Source organism: Adelges cooleyi, unplaced genomic scaffold (assembly GCF_023614345.1).
Source record: "Adelges cooleyi isolate 19-005CV unplaced genomic scaffold, UGA_ACOO_1.1 ACOO_flye_CR_arks_rails_tigmint_CR_PRNA_574, whole genome shotgun sequence".
Classification (NCBI taxonomy): Eukaryota; Metazoa; Arthropoda; class Insecta; order Hemiptera; family Adelgidae; genus Adelges; species Adelges cooleyi.
Window position 1 is genome coordinate 6,803,378 of NW_026096268.1, and position 14,000 is coordinate 6,817,377.

Below are 14,000 nucleotides of genomic sequence, written 5' to 3' on the forward strand. Positions count from 1 at the left end.
GTTATCTCTTATGTTTGTTAGGTTTTAATTGTTAGTAAATTGTTTTTCTTGTTCTCTGTTGTCACAAGCGTAGGCACTACCGGTGTCAACTCGACACGTTATCCGTCCGTTATATCTTACAATGTTTGTCCGTCTCATCTTTCTCGTACCTAGCCGTCATAAATCGTGTGAAATCTGCCACTATCGTTTGCACGCTTAACCCAATGAACGTATTACCCCGACGGCGGCCATTAAACTCTGTACTGGACTGGTTTGTCCGGTGTGTGTGGTGTGTGTACAATGATATCGCCCAACGTTCACACACATACACATAATAACATTACACTGGATATTATTATTATTAATACGGTTATACTAACGGTACCCCGTGGTAAAGTGCAGGCTCTAGCAGCTGCGCAAAATATTATAACAAATTACATATTATTATTATTATTATTATGATGAAAGAAAAATTCCAATTCTGGACAACTCGATCTTGGGTCGCACACACTCATTACACAGCCGTATGCGGTTATATAATTATTATTATGTATATTATTACCCATTAATATATAAGAGCGGACGTCGTGTTTGTCTGATGGCAAATTAATGATCTTAAAACGGCATCATCTTTCGTTGTGTTGTTGGCATAATATTGTAGTGTTAACCGTATATTTTGTTTTTATTTTTCAGGGCGATGCTAGACATGGCTCTAGGGAGTAATGCTCCCACGGGCTCCTACGACCGTAGCCGGCTGACCGTGGCTCTGCTGTTGATCGTTTGCGCGACACTCGTCAAGTCTGGTAAGTACACTATTTCTTGGGTTCGAAAAACCAATAGATTTATAACTGAATGGTCGCACGCGAGAAGGGACGTCATAACGTCAAGACATATTTTGAAGAAAAAAAAAATTAGGACTTTGCATAATACACAAAAACCACACGACGGTCTACGGCCTAACGCCGCTTTGTAAAAGTCCTTTCTTGCGTTAAACGTTGAAACGTTAAGGATAAGACACTAGTTTTCTTTTGAAAATAATTGTAATTTTGTAGTTTTACTTTTTGGAGACACCTTAGATTATGTTCTTTATAATATTGGGGGTAACAATCAATTTTTTATCCAATTTACTTTTTTCTGGACCTCTGTCAACATTTAAAATTAAAATGGCTACCTAAATATTTAGTGTCTTATCCTTAATGAATCACCCTGTGCAGAGATCTATGGGCACGCGTTCGTCATGGACCGCAAACGCCAAGTACCACAATCATAAACCTATTTTCTGCATCGACGGTTTTGAGAGTTTCACTATGTATTTCAATTGGTATTTTTTCTTCGTTTGTCTCATTAACAAGGATGAATGTTTGTACTCAAAGTGCGAGACAAGTCAGGAGAGAGGACTTAAAAGAAGCCTACAAAGGCACTATACACTCGAGACCAAGACGACGGAGTTATAGCTAATATTATTATAAACAAGTAAATTCCCATTGACCGAATGTAGGAAATGTTAAAAATCTCAAAACGCATATTTCATTTTAATAATATATTGTAAGCAAAGGTAATATTATAGTATATGAACCGCTAAATACAGAAAGGGCACATGTCCAGATTTAAAATTTTTTTTCAGAAAAGACAAAAAAAACTTAATAAATAATTTTTCTGAAAAATATTTAATTACTCATTTCGTGTTATTAAATAATTGAGCGTTAGACAGCACATACTTACTTCTACAATTATTTAAAGAATTATTATACAAACATTAATATAATATTCGATCGCTATATATGGCACGTAACCGCGTCCGGAAAGGTCATTGATACGAGTTTTTCGCATTTTACACGGTCATTGTCAATGTGTGTATATTTTGTTAATGCGATCAAACGTTCTTGGGTACCTCCCTGGTAAGATCACCGACGGCCATTGTTGCAGTGGCTTGTCGTGTCTCATTCATAAATCTTTGGGTCGATAAAACGATTTTCCCGACACTTCCTCGTCGTGTGGTGCCCGCCGCCGTTCAACCGTGACATAAATATTATGTTGGAAAAAAAATAATAACAATAAAAAATAAAAAAAAATACCCGACAAATCGACAAGAAAACCACAGGCCGGCGGCGGTACCGATTGTTTGCCGTGTGTGTGTACACTATATACATTAATATTATTATAATATTATTCCGATACTATTGAACGTTGTAAAACACTTTCGCAGAGGTGTTTTTTTAATGCATCAATAGACGCGGTCTCCATTAGCAGCAGCACAAACACTACAGTCGGACACACATAGTAATAATAATAATAATAATAATAATTGGACATCCATGAACTTGGCCGTAAAAAAAACGCGTTTCACACACACACACCGCACGACGTCTTGACTTGTTCACGAGACGCTGCCGCAGTGCAAAACGTTTCCTACAAGACATAAGTTCCTTCCCCCCTTCTCCCACTTCCCCTTTGCTCTTCTACACAAACGGTTTCGGTTTCGAAACGCTCAACTCGACTTTTGCACACATACGGGTTTGTCAAAAGCGCTTTTGCATAAGAAATAACAATATTTTTAATAATTTGGGGGGTTTTTTCTTTCACAAAAACGAGGCTTGATTATTTTTCTAAAACGGTTCACGTTATAATAATATATTGCCGTCGAATCTTACTGTTTGTGCTTCCCGACGACTTGATCGAGAAATTCAAAAACAGTTTGTTTCGTAATAGCTGTGCAGTTGAGTCTGCATTGTATTATTATCCTGTTTACAGCTGTTTATCTAGTCATTTCGATTAAGGTATACATACTTTTTTACACGTTGAACAACGCAATCGCATTCTTGTAACATTTTCTTTATACATTTTGTCACAAAACAATAAACATAATGTGTAACAACTTACCATCTAATGTATCTCAACAAAAAAAAACTTATTTTTTTCTTTTTCAAATAACTGTTGCTAAGTAGTTAATTCTACTAATTCAACCAAAGTTTAATGTCTTTCAAATGTTGGTTACCTATTTGGCTTAGGACACTGTAAACCCAACCTGACCAAAGATGATATTTTTTTTAGGGCAAATTATACCTAATAATAAATTTTTGTAAAAAAAATGTTCTATACATAAAAAAAAATACCGCTTTCGCATCGTTATAATAATAATTTTTTAAATTAAACCTTAATCGAGTATTAAAAAATTTAATGTTCTACTATAATATTATTGTGTCATCGTAGGACGTCGTTCAATTGTAAATATTACACCTCATAATAATATTATACAGTACTTTGTCAATGATCATAATGACTACTTTTCACAAATGAAAGATAAACAAAACTATGCGTTTAAGGTTACAAACAAGGTTAGATAATTGTGTGCAATATGCGATTGTATAGGCTAGGCCGATTATGCTGTACAAAAACAGAGATAGAAAACCGGTATAGTTATCTGAACGGGATTCGACATAACTGTAAATTCGCGTACCCGTCAATAATTATATTGTGGTGTACTTAAGTGCGTAGCACGTTGAAAAACAGAATTATTATTCATAGGAAAACTTGGTAGGTATTCTTAATGAAATAATACGGCTAATGCTATGGGAAAACCTAACCGGAAGTCTCAACCCGTTATACTAGAGCTGATTTTTCAGCTAAGTCCTGTAAAAACATTTGGGTCGTATGACAAAAAGTAGGATAAAAATATATTATTAAGTTCCTACCAGCGTTATTAATGACTGTGGATTAGCATTGCTCTAGGTTTATCAATGTAAAATCATTAAGTGAAAACAAAAATATACATATATACAATGCTTATGTGTTTCTAACGGTTTAACAAAATAATAGTGTGTATATATTATACAAGTTTTATCGCGTTAATGTATTTTTGGTTATTAAATTAATGGACTTTTTTTAAGTTTTACGACCAAGGTTACCTATTTTAAATGTTTACCGCCTGTGCTCTTGGTCTTGACACACAAATTCTTTTATAAGTGAAATGGGAGAGACAGACTCTTAAACTAAACGCTCTTAGGTTTCTTTAAAAGGATGAGGCTTTAGCAATGAACACAAGTTTCCATTCACGTTTTTCCTGGAGTTTTTCATTTTTCAATCGTCTTAGTATGGGAATTCAACCTCTGGCACTGGCAAAAACTAGCAAATAAACAATGTACCGCTAAGGTTTTCTACGGGTTTTCACGCTGGCCGACCGGTTCTGTTGGTTTTTGTTGCTGTTATAGCCATAGTCGTCCTGGCCGTCGTCTCCAGACGAGTATCTTTGCCAGCACGTACCGTCTTATTACCGTTGTCGTTGCTCGGGAACGATGCAGGGAACACAGCTCAGCTGACCCGGTCGATTGTTTATGGAAAAACAGTACATTTAACGGTTATGCACAAGTCCACTACTATACTTGGCCCTCGAAAGCCGGTGGCTCTCCGGAAAAGGCGAATACGTAACACGTATTATGTTATTATTGCGTATAATAACTTGTGAAATAATTTTATAACTTGTATAATGTGTATACTAATGAAATTTCTAATTAGTATTCAGTATGGTAATATTATAACGACGATAACATGAATTATTTTCTACTTCTATTAATTATTACCGTTTAAAAACGTAGTATATACAAGGACAAGGTGTTTGAATATGTAATTTATATCTAATTAATTTTTTTTTTTTTTTACTTATTTTGAATAATTTATTCAACTACAATATTTTTTATTTTCCCCATTTAAACCTAAATGGATTAAAAACAATAAAGTTGACAAACATTCTCAAATTTCAATAATTTTATCTAATAAATGCTTGTCGCCATAAAATTGTTTTGGTTCGTCTGAGATGTGCTATCTCGAATACCAAAATATTATAAACATACTTCTAACTTCAGTGAAGAGATTAGCAGTGTGGATTTTTTGGTTTTTCTTGGAAAAATCATTTGATAAAAATTACACTTTTATACTATTATTAGTATTGTTATATGAAGCGTGTGAAAACATGAATAGTGAATACGGTTCTAACGGTATAACAGCGAAACGATTATAGCGTTGCTGTGTAGTTTGCTTACACGATGTACATAATATTATAGTATTATTATAATCATAAGCGTACATCGCCAAACGATTACTTTGTTAAGGTCCGCCTTTAATGGTATTATTTGTTCACAATTCCGATCGGTATAGATTATTTTTTATTAATTTACAACAGCTAATAAGCCATTATTAATAGTGCGGTTATTTATTATTTGTTTTTTGTTTCAGCGCCGACCACTATCGACGAAATCGAACCGAAAAGAACAGACATAGCAGATTATTATGCGAGTGAGTAAAAAAAAAAAACATTTCACAATTTTCATTTGGTACAGTTAAGCTTAGACACAAAAACAACTGTTTAAATGTTAAACAGCAAATAATCAATGTAAATAAAATAACAATATGAGAATTTTACAATTCTTAGCAAAAAACCAAAACAATAATAATAATAATAATGTAAAAAAAACAATATATTAGGTACTAATAAGACATGTTGAGAAACGGGCTAATCGGTTATGCAAAATACCTACACCCGTGTCAACAACTGTAGTTGGTTGTATCTATATTATTGAATGTTTGCCAAAACTAGTATTATTAAATTTTATTTTTTACTTGCATTCGAATAATTTTAGTATAATGTTTTACATGTCAAATAACCGTTTACTAATGTTCTACAAACGTGTTATAATTTGTTTGTGATTTAAGGTAAACTTAGTAAGTTACAACCATATGTTCCTGTTTAGCTTATGCGATTTTGACAAACTGGTAGTTTCAAAGCCGTATCTCTGCTACTGCTAAATCATTTCACTATAAAAAAAAATTACCTATTAATTGGTTAATAATTATTATCAGTTTTATTTTTTAAATCCATTTCATAATAACACCACGTAATGGAATAACGCTCACGCTCATATTTTATTTGTACAAAAAAACACCTTGCTACTGTTGAAAATTAGAATTAACCATAACGTTATCGTTTACGTTTAGACTCAAATGGCTGTTACTATAATTATCAGCATTATGAAGAGGGCGACCGTATTGTGACCAACGAACCTTGTCTGAACTGCACTTGTCACAACCGAATGTTGATGTGCTTCCTGAGGGTGTGCCCGTTCACGAAAGCGATTGGACAAGACTGTACGGTGCAAAAATCTCCGGATCAATGTTGTCCGACCATCTCTTGCCCGGAAGGTATGTTGTAGTATTAAAAAAAAAAACGGTGACTGTTCGTGTACATCAATAAGCCATTTAGTTGGTTCGTATGTTACAGTGCCTGTGGAATTGTTGACCAGCTCTACGACACCACAGCCTACGACAACGACGACTGTAGGATGGCAAGATAACTACGGGTGCATGATGAACGACAATGAATTTTTCCCAGACGGAGCACAGGTAAATTTTAAGAAAAAAAAAACTTATTGTCTGCAAAATGTACACCGTTCGCGTGCTTTGATTAAACTCATTCTCTTATTGCTTATACAGCTGCCTATTAGCCTGCAGAAACCTTGTGAACTCTGTTATTGTATAAGAAACAGAACAGCTTGTGTCATGCAAGAGTGCACGCTCCACGTAGAAGGATGCAGGCCGGTGTACCTTGATGGTGTCTGTTGCCCAGTCCGGTATGATTGCGGTAAGTCATAATTGCAAACAATTCATGTTAAAACATATAATTGTTCAACTTTTCATACAAATTGAAAGCTGACCATAATTATCTTGATATAGACATTGAGTTTGATGAAATTAATGCTTATTTTGTCAGTAAACATTTCCAATTTTATTTATTTCATTTATTTCAGATTATTTCTAGAAACGCATTGTCAATGTTACTCTTCAACACATGTCTAACAACTAATATTTTGATTCATGTTTTTAGATTATGAAAATGATAAGTCCACTACGTCAACGCCACAGATAACTGGTGGTTTAGTGTTCTCTACTACTTCTGCGCCGTTCGATTGCCGCGTGGGTAATGAAGTTTACAACGACGGTGAATCCATACCCATGCTTTCCGAGAAACCATGCCATCACTGCTATTGTATGAGAGGTGATATCGTTTGTGCAGTTCAGGATTGCGGAGAGCCTCTCAGAGGTAAGGATTGCACTCCGGAACCTCCTCCAGCCGGCCAATGCTGTCCCACATCATACCGCTGTGGTAAGTTTAAATTTTTAAAAACATAATCAGCAACTTATATACTAATTCGGTTTGTGTATGTTTTCTCAGCGAATGACACGATTAATTCAGACGATGTTACAACCCTACAGCCAATATCTCTGAGTGACTCTGATGAACACGAGGCCGAAAAACATCCTTCTCTAGAAGAAGCGTATGAAAAATTGGGAGAAAATCAACCTACAAGTCAAGATGCTCTAAACGACGAAGTTCAGCCAGCTGAAGCCGAGCAATCGACTAATAAAAATGAAGCGTCGAATAGCTCTGTCAACGAAAATCAAAGTAACGCAGATGAACAAGCTGGAATATCAGAGGTCAGCGCTACGACACAAAATAATGAGCAACCTTCATCCGAGACTGTAAGTCAAGACAATCCTGAAGTTGTTGCGTCAGATGAAAATACTAATGCTCAAGAAACAGGTACAACGAATTCCCCGACGGAAGAAAACCTTGTTAGTTCTACTCCACAACAAACTTCCGATGACAAAACCGATGTCAAAGTAACAGAAGAGAACACGAGTATCAAAAATCCTTCTGAACAAATAAACCAAGATGAAAATAAAACAACTAACCCAATAAGCAATGAAACGCCAGAGATCTCTCAAACTGAAAGTCCCATTACAACAAATCAAGACAGCAACACTTCGATAAGCGATGACAAAAATGAAAATGAAAACTCTGAAATCAACACAGAGTCCAATATTAAACAAGATACGCCCTTACAAAGCAATCAAGACAGTACTGAGCGTCCCGTTGAAGTAATTAATGCTCAAACAGATGTTCCTTCTGAAGTCGACCAATCAACTCTAAAACCAAGTGAACAAGATAACGCACAAATCTCTCAAAATGATAACAACATTGGTCAAAACAACCAGGATATTAGTCAAACACCTGAAGTAAATGTTGTTCAAACAGAAACTCCATCGATTGTGGCTAAACCTTCTAGCCAAATCAATCAAGATGAAACAGATAAAACCGTTTCTCAGACTGAAGTTCCAATTAGCATACAACAAGAACCGGTTAGTCAAATCAATCAAGATAGTACTGCCAGACCTCAAGAAGAAAATGTTTCTCAGACTGATGCTTCCACCAGTGTACAACAAGAACCAGTAAACCAGAGTAATCAAGATAGCACTCAAGGATCCCAAGAAGAAAACGTTTCTCAGACTGATGCTCCCACTAGTGTACAACAAGAACCAGTAAACCAGAGTAATCAAGATAGCACTCAAGGATCCCAAGAAGAAAACGCTCTGACGACCGAAAGTCCATCAAGCGTAGTAGGAGAATTACCGAGCCAAGATAATCAAAACGACTCGCAAAAACCACAAGAAGAAGGTTCTACTCCAACTGAGTTGCCCACAGTACATGAATCTCCAAGCGAAAACGACGAAGAAAAGCCCCAAGAAGTAAACGAAATACATACCGAAAGTCCAATTTCAGAAAACAAACCAATAGAACAAATCAATGAAGATAAGCCAGCAAGCGAAAGCGACCCACAAATTAACTCAGATTTAGAAAAGAAACCAGACAATCAAGAGGTCGTTCAAAATGAAAACGTTTTGGCTACAACAAATCCATTGGATACAAATAATGATGAGGTCGTAAACGCACCAACTCAACCCTCGGTTTCCCAAGAGGCAGTTGAAGCTCAAGTGTCGACAGAACAGCCTGCTGAGCAAGATCACATAATTATGGTTTCTCCAACTGCCCCACCGCTGTATGCGCATGACCAAATTAAAGATGACGTGCCGTTGCAAACACCTGCCATTGCCAATGAAAACAACAATCATGTAAAAGACACGTTAACAGAAGAAAATAAAACCGAAATCAGTCAAACACCACAAACGCCGTCTAGTGATGAAGCGTCTTCTCCGGGTATAATCGATACAGAAAATGTGCCAGCTGCAAATCCCGTTAACGTTGTACCGGAAAATGATAATAAATCGCCTAATGAAAATACAAGTGAAAATATCATCAGCAACAAAATAGATAGCTCAACTGAAACGAAACCTAATGAAAATGAAATCGTTAACGATGCGTCCATTAGTGCTACTGAAAGTCCAGTTGATTCCGGAGAACAAAAACCAGAAAATGATCAACCAGTTAACAATCGTTTCAGTGAAAGTCCTGTCAATAAAGTTAACTTGGAAGCCGTATCACCGTCTACAGAAGCAAATATTGAAGTCAAACCGGACTCGGAAACTGGAACACAAACTGTTCTCTTAGACAACTCATCTGAGCCCAGCATAACGCAACAGACTGAAGACAGTGCAACAGAACAGCCTAATTCCCTCGAAAATCACGATAGTTCCGAAACGCCTACTAATGCACCACCAAGTAGTGACGACATAAGCGAAGGTACTACACAATTACCTCAACAACAAATTGAGGATAATAATATTCCGAGTCAGTCAGTTAACCTTAGCCCCGACGAACCGACTAAAACACAAGATGAACCAGAGAAGTCTAGTGAACCCTCCGAAAGCCCGATTGACCTGACATCCGTGAACAATCAAGAAACTACTGAACCCCAGCATTCTGACAACGTTGAGAACGCTAAACCAACCTACGCGCCTGTCTCTGAAACCGGAGAAATTGAACAGATTATATCTACTGCAGCTCCCGAAATAAACGATAACGTCGCGCTTCAACCACAACAACCGCAAGACGAAGCCACCAACGCAATCGTAGAGGCAACTACTACTTTTGATGATCCGTCGTCGTCTGATGAAAACGATTTGAAAGTAGTGACAGAGTCGGCTCCGATTAACGAAGCAGATGTCTCGACTACTTCACCGGAACAAACAGCTGAAGACGAGAAACCAGTACCTAACACAAACGAAAATATACAAGTCGAAAACGATAGCACTCATAACCCGCAAACAGAACAAGTTAATCTTATAAGCTCTAGCAACAATGTTGATTCAGACAATTCAGCGTCCACAAATAAATACACTGAAGAAGTAGAATCTACAGTCAGCCCAGCTTTGAGTTCGTCAAGCAACGATGAGAATCTGAACAAGATTACACCGATCGCCACACCTGATAACAAACCTGAAAATGAAAATGCTGTCGAAGTTGCTACTGAAAATATCTTGGAAGACGCATCGACAAATACACCTATTGTAAATGCCAACGATTCTCCTGTCAATACCGATGCTGATGAAAACGTAGAAACTGGCACCAATGCTCCTTCAAGTCAAGAAAATCAGAATATTCAGTCATCGACATCCGAACCCGACTCGTACAATACACAAACGCCAGTTGTAAGTCAAGATTCTGGGCCTTCAAACGATGTAACTTCAGAAGTTATCTCTTCGATACCGGATACAAGTGCCCCTTCAACGGACAAAATTCAAAACGAAGTAGAATCGCACTCTTCGCCGTCAGCAACACAAGTACCTGAATCTGAATCGTACAACACACAACCACCAGCTATGAGCCAAGATTCAGGATCTTCTAACGATGTCACTTCTGAAGTAGTTTCGTCGATGACGGACACAAATGCTCCTTCGACGGAAAAAAATCAAAACGAGGTAGAATCGAACTCTTTGCCGTTGGCAACTCAAGCACCTGAACTCAATATCGACGTTGTTACTAATAGTCCCGTCGAGTCACCGAGCATTATTCCCACATCCGAGAACAATGAATATGAAGCTACTCCGACGACTGAAATTAACGGATCTCCCGACGATAAAATCGTAGAAGCCACTACAGTGGTGGATGATAACAGCCAAGGCGTACCGGGAGAAGGTAGTTGTTTAGTTGAATTCGTTACTTACGCTCATAAAGCTGAAGTGCCGAAATCAAATCCGTGCCATGAAAAATGTGAATGCTTAAACAGCATCGTTTCGTGTACGTCGATTAACTGCCCACCACCACCGCCTAATCATAGAAATTGTATACCTTTGCATCCAGGAAACGAATCGTGGTGTTGCCCGACTTATATGTGTGGTAAGCAATCTACAAAAAACATATTAAAATATAAACTAACAATTTTTGGTAATACCTTCTAAAAATAGTTTCGTTGTTTGTTCGTATAATAATATTGTTGTTTTTTTTTTTATATATATAGACGGAGGAATAGACCAAGGATTGATTTTCGAAAGCCATAACCAAGTACGCCCAGATGAAGTATCGACAGAATTACCGGGGAGTAAACCAACCGAAGGTAACGATATAAATGCAAGCGGGATCGAACAAGAGCCGAATACAGCTAGTCCTGAAGTACCGTCTGAATATAATACATTAGCGCCGACCCTAACGGATACGGGCGCTAACTTGGATAATCCTAATATTTCTGAAGGACCGAGCCAACCCGAAACTAACAAAGTGTCGGAGAATTTCGTCACTCCCGAAAAAGAGAGTCTAGCCCCAGTGACAGCCATTTATTCCGAGCCCTCAGAAAACGAAAACCCGACAGAAAATTCACCAGCATCCGGAGGTGTAACATCAGTGTCGTACGAAAACGACGTGTCAACCACTTCCGTAAATAAGGCTGATGATGCGGCAAACCAAAATCCGTCGATAAGTCCGGTGAGTGAATCTCAAGACGTACCCGCCCAACCAACCGAATCCCAAAATTTAGAGTCGAGTACGACTAAGGTAGAACCGGCAAATGATCAAAGTCAACCTGAACAACAAACTCCAGAATTGGTTGACACTCCAGTCGATACAACGAACAAACCTGACGGCTTGCCTGCTACCGAACAAAGTAGTGACAATAACGCTAACGATGATATTATAAAAACACCTGCCAATGAAGAGTCTGACGTTAAACAAACTGAAAATTCAACAGAACAACCAATAATCAGCCAAAATCCATCCGAGTACACACAATCTGCCAATGGACAAGCTGACTCAAGTCCAACTCAACTGCCGATCGAAACCATTCCGAACGACACTAGGCCACCCTCGACTATCGATGACATCCTTTCTTCTGTCAACTTAGTCAAGGGCGTATTAAATTCACTGGAAACGTCATCGAAACCATCTGAAATCTATTATCAACCAACCGAAGCGGTACAAGTTAATTATGAAACTACGGTTACTGTTGAAGGATCTTCTTTCAGTCCGTCTTCCTCAGACGATACATCTCAAATTACCTCTGAACAAACCTCTTCCAGTCCGTCTTCTCCAGATGATATACCACAAATAACCACTGAACAAGTTTCATTTAGTCCGTCTTCTTCAGACGAACCTAACAAACCTCAAAACACAGCTGAAGAAGTTTCTTCTAGTTCGTCTTCCTCGGACGATATACCTCAAATTACCACAGAACAAGCTTCATTAAGTCCGTCTTCTTCAGACGAACCTAACAAACCTCAAAGCACAGCTGAAGAAGTTTCTTCTAGTTCGTCTTCCTCGGACGATATACCTCAAATTACCACAGAACAAGCTTCATTAAGTCCGTCTTCTTCAGACGAACCTAACAAACCTCAAAGCACAGCTGAAGAAGTTTCTTCTAGTTCGTCTTCCTTGGACGATACACCCCAAATTACCACAGAACAAGCTTCATTTAGTCCGTCTTCTTCAGACGAACCTAACAAACCTCAAAGCACAGCTGAAGAAGTTTCTTCTAGTTCGTCTTCCTTGGACGATACACCCCAAATTACCACAGAACAAGCTTCATTTAGTCCGTCTTCTTCAGACGAACCTAACAAACCTCAAAGCACAGCTGAAGAAGCTTCTTCCAGTCCATCTTCCTCGGAAGATACATCTCAAGTTACCTCTGAACAAGAATCTATCAGTCCGCCTTCGCCAGATGAAACAAATAAACTCCAAATCGCTGTTGAAGGTCCTTCTAGTCCGTCTTCTTCGGACGATTTACCCCAAATTACCACTGAACAAGCTTCTTTCATTCCATCGTCATCGGAAGAACAAAACAAACCCGAAATCCATGCTGAAGGTCCTTCTAGTCCGTCTTCTTCAGACGATTTACCCCAAATTACCACTGAACAAGCATCTTTCATTCCATCTTCATCAGAAGAACAAAACAAACCCGAAATCCCTGCTGAAGGTCCTTCCAGTCCGTCTTCCTCTGGTGATATACCCCAAACTACCGCCGGCAAACCGGAAAGTCTCGAAGAACCTAATCAATCGCAACCGATTGTCGAGGTGAATGCAGTCACTAATGCACCTGAATTAGCTACCGTTAAGGCACCCGAGTCCACTACTCAAAATTCCCCAGCACCAATTCAATTAGAAGTTTCTACCGACGCGGCTGTTAACAAACCAGAGGAAAATCAAAATTCTGCGGTTCCTGTACCCGAAGTAAATGCTAATCCACCCGAATCTGTGGCGGACAAAGATCCTGAAGAATCGTCACCTACAGCCACCAATGCGCCCTCAAGCCAGTACACTACCGCCGAAAAGACTGAAGGAGTCGATAACAGATTCAGCTCTCCGACTTCGTCTCAGCGGCCTACCCAAGAGGAAATCAAAATTCCCCAAGAGTCCGGTAACAAAGTACAAATACCTTTCGGCACAGACGCCCCGGAATCGTATAGACCGCCCAGCACCCCCGTGTACACCCACAGGCCTTCTTTCTCTTCTATCCCACAATCGTCATGGACGCAAAAACCTTTCCATCCAGATAGCACGTCCGAATCACCACAACCTGACCAAGGGTTCCCCGATGAGTACGAAGACGAAAACGAAGCTGTATTCGGACCAGGCACTTGCAGGTAAGACGTCCTATATCACTAAACATAGTAAAACACTGAATTCTCAATTGTGCAATAAGTGCTAAGTGAGAGCTGTTGTTTTGATTTTTGGTGTGACATGTGTTAGTATGATAGTAAACATTAAATGCGTTAAACGGAAATCTTCTCAATGAAAAGGTTTGTGA

At 38.4% G+C, this 14,000-nt stretch overlaps 1 protein-coding gene across 5 annotated transcripts in view; it reads left to right on the forward strand.

The window, feature by feature from the left end:
* The window catches only part of LOC126843656 (mucin-17), a 56,541-nt gene that overhangs the window by 40,435 nt on the left and 2,106 nt on the right, over window positions 1-14,000 (forward strand). Inside the window, exons 3-11 of one of the 5 annotated variants that reach the window (XM_050581312.1) lie at window positions 673-782; window positions 5,209-5,268; window positions 5,968-6,171; window positions 6,233-6,372; window positions 6,463-6,610; window positions 6,854-7,132; window positions 7,202-11,104; window positions 11,226-12,413; window positions 12,528-13,836. In XM_050581312.1, the coding sequence (XP_050437269.1) occupies window positions 677-782; window positions 5,209-5,268; window positions 5,968-6,171; window positions 6,233-6,372; window positions 6,463-6,610; window positions 6,854-7,132; window positions 7,202-11,104; window positions 11,226-12,413; window positions 12,528-13,836 (7,337 nt within the window). In that variant the 5' untranslated portion in view covers window positions 673-676. Of the gene's footprint in view, window positions 1-672; window positions 783-5,208; window positions 5,269-5,967; window positions 6,172-6,232; window positions 6,373-6,462; window positions 6,611-6,853; window positions 7,133-7,201; window positions 11,105-11,225; window positions 13,837-14,000 lie in introns of all 5 variants that reach the window. The other 4 variants (XM_050581311.1, XM_050581313.1, XM_050581309.1 and 1 more) reach the window with 4 other exon arrangements.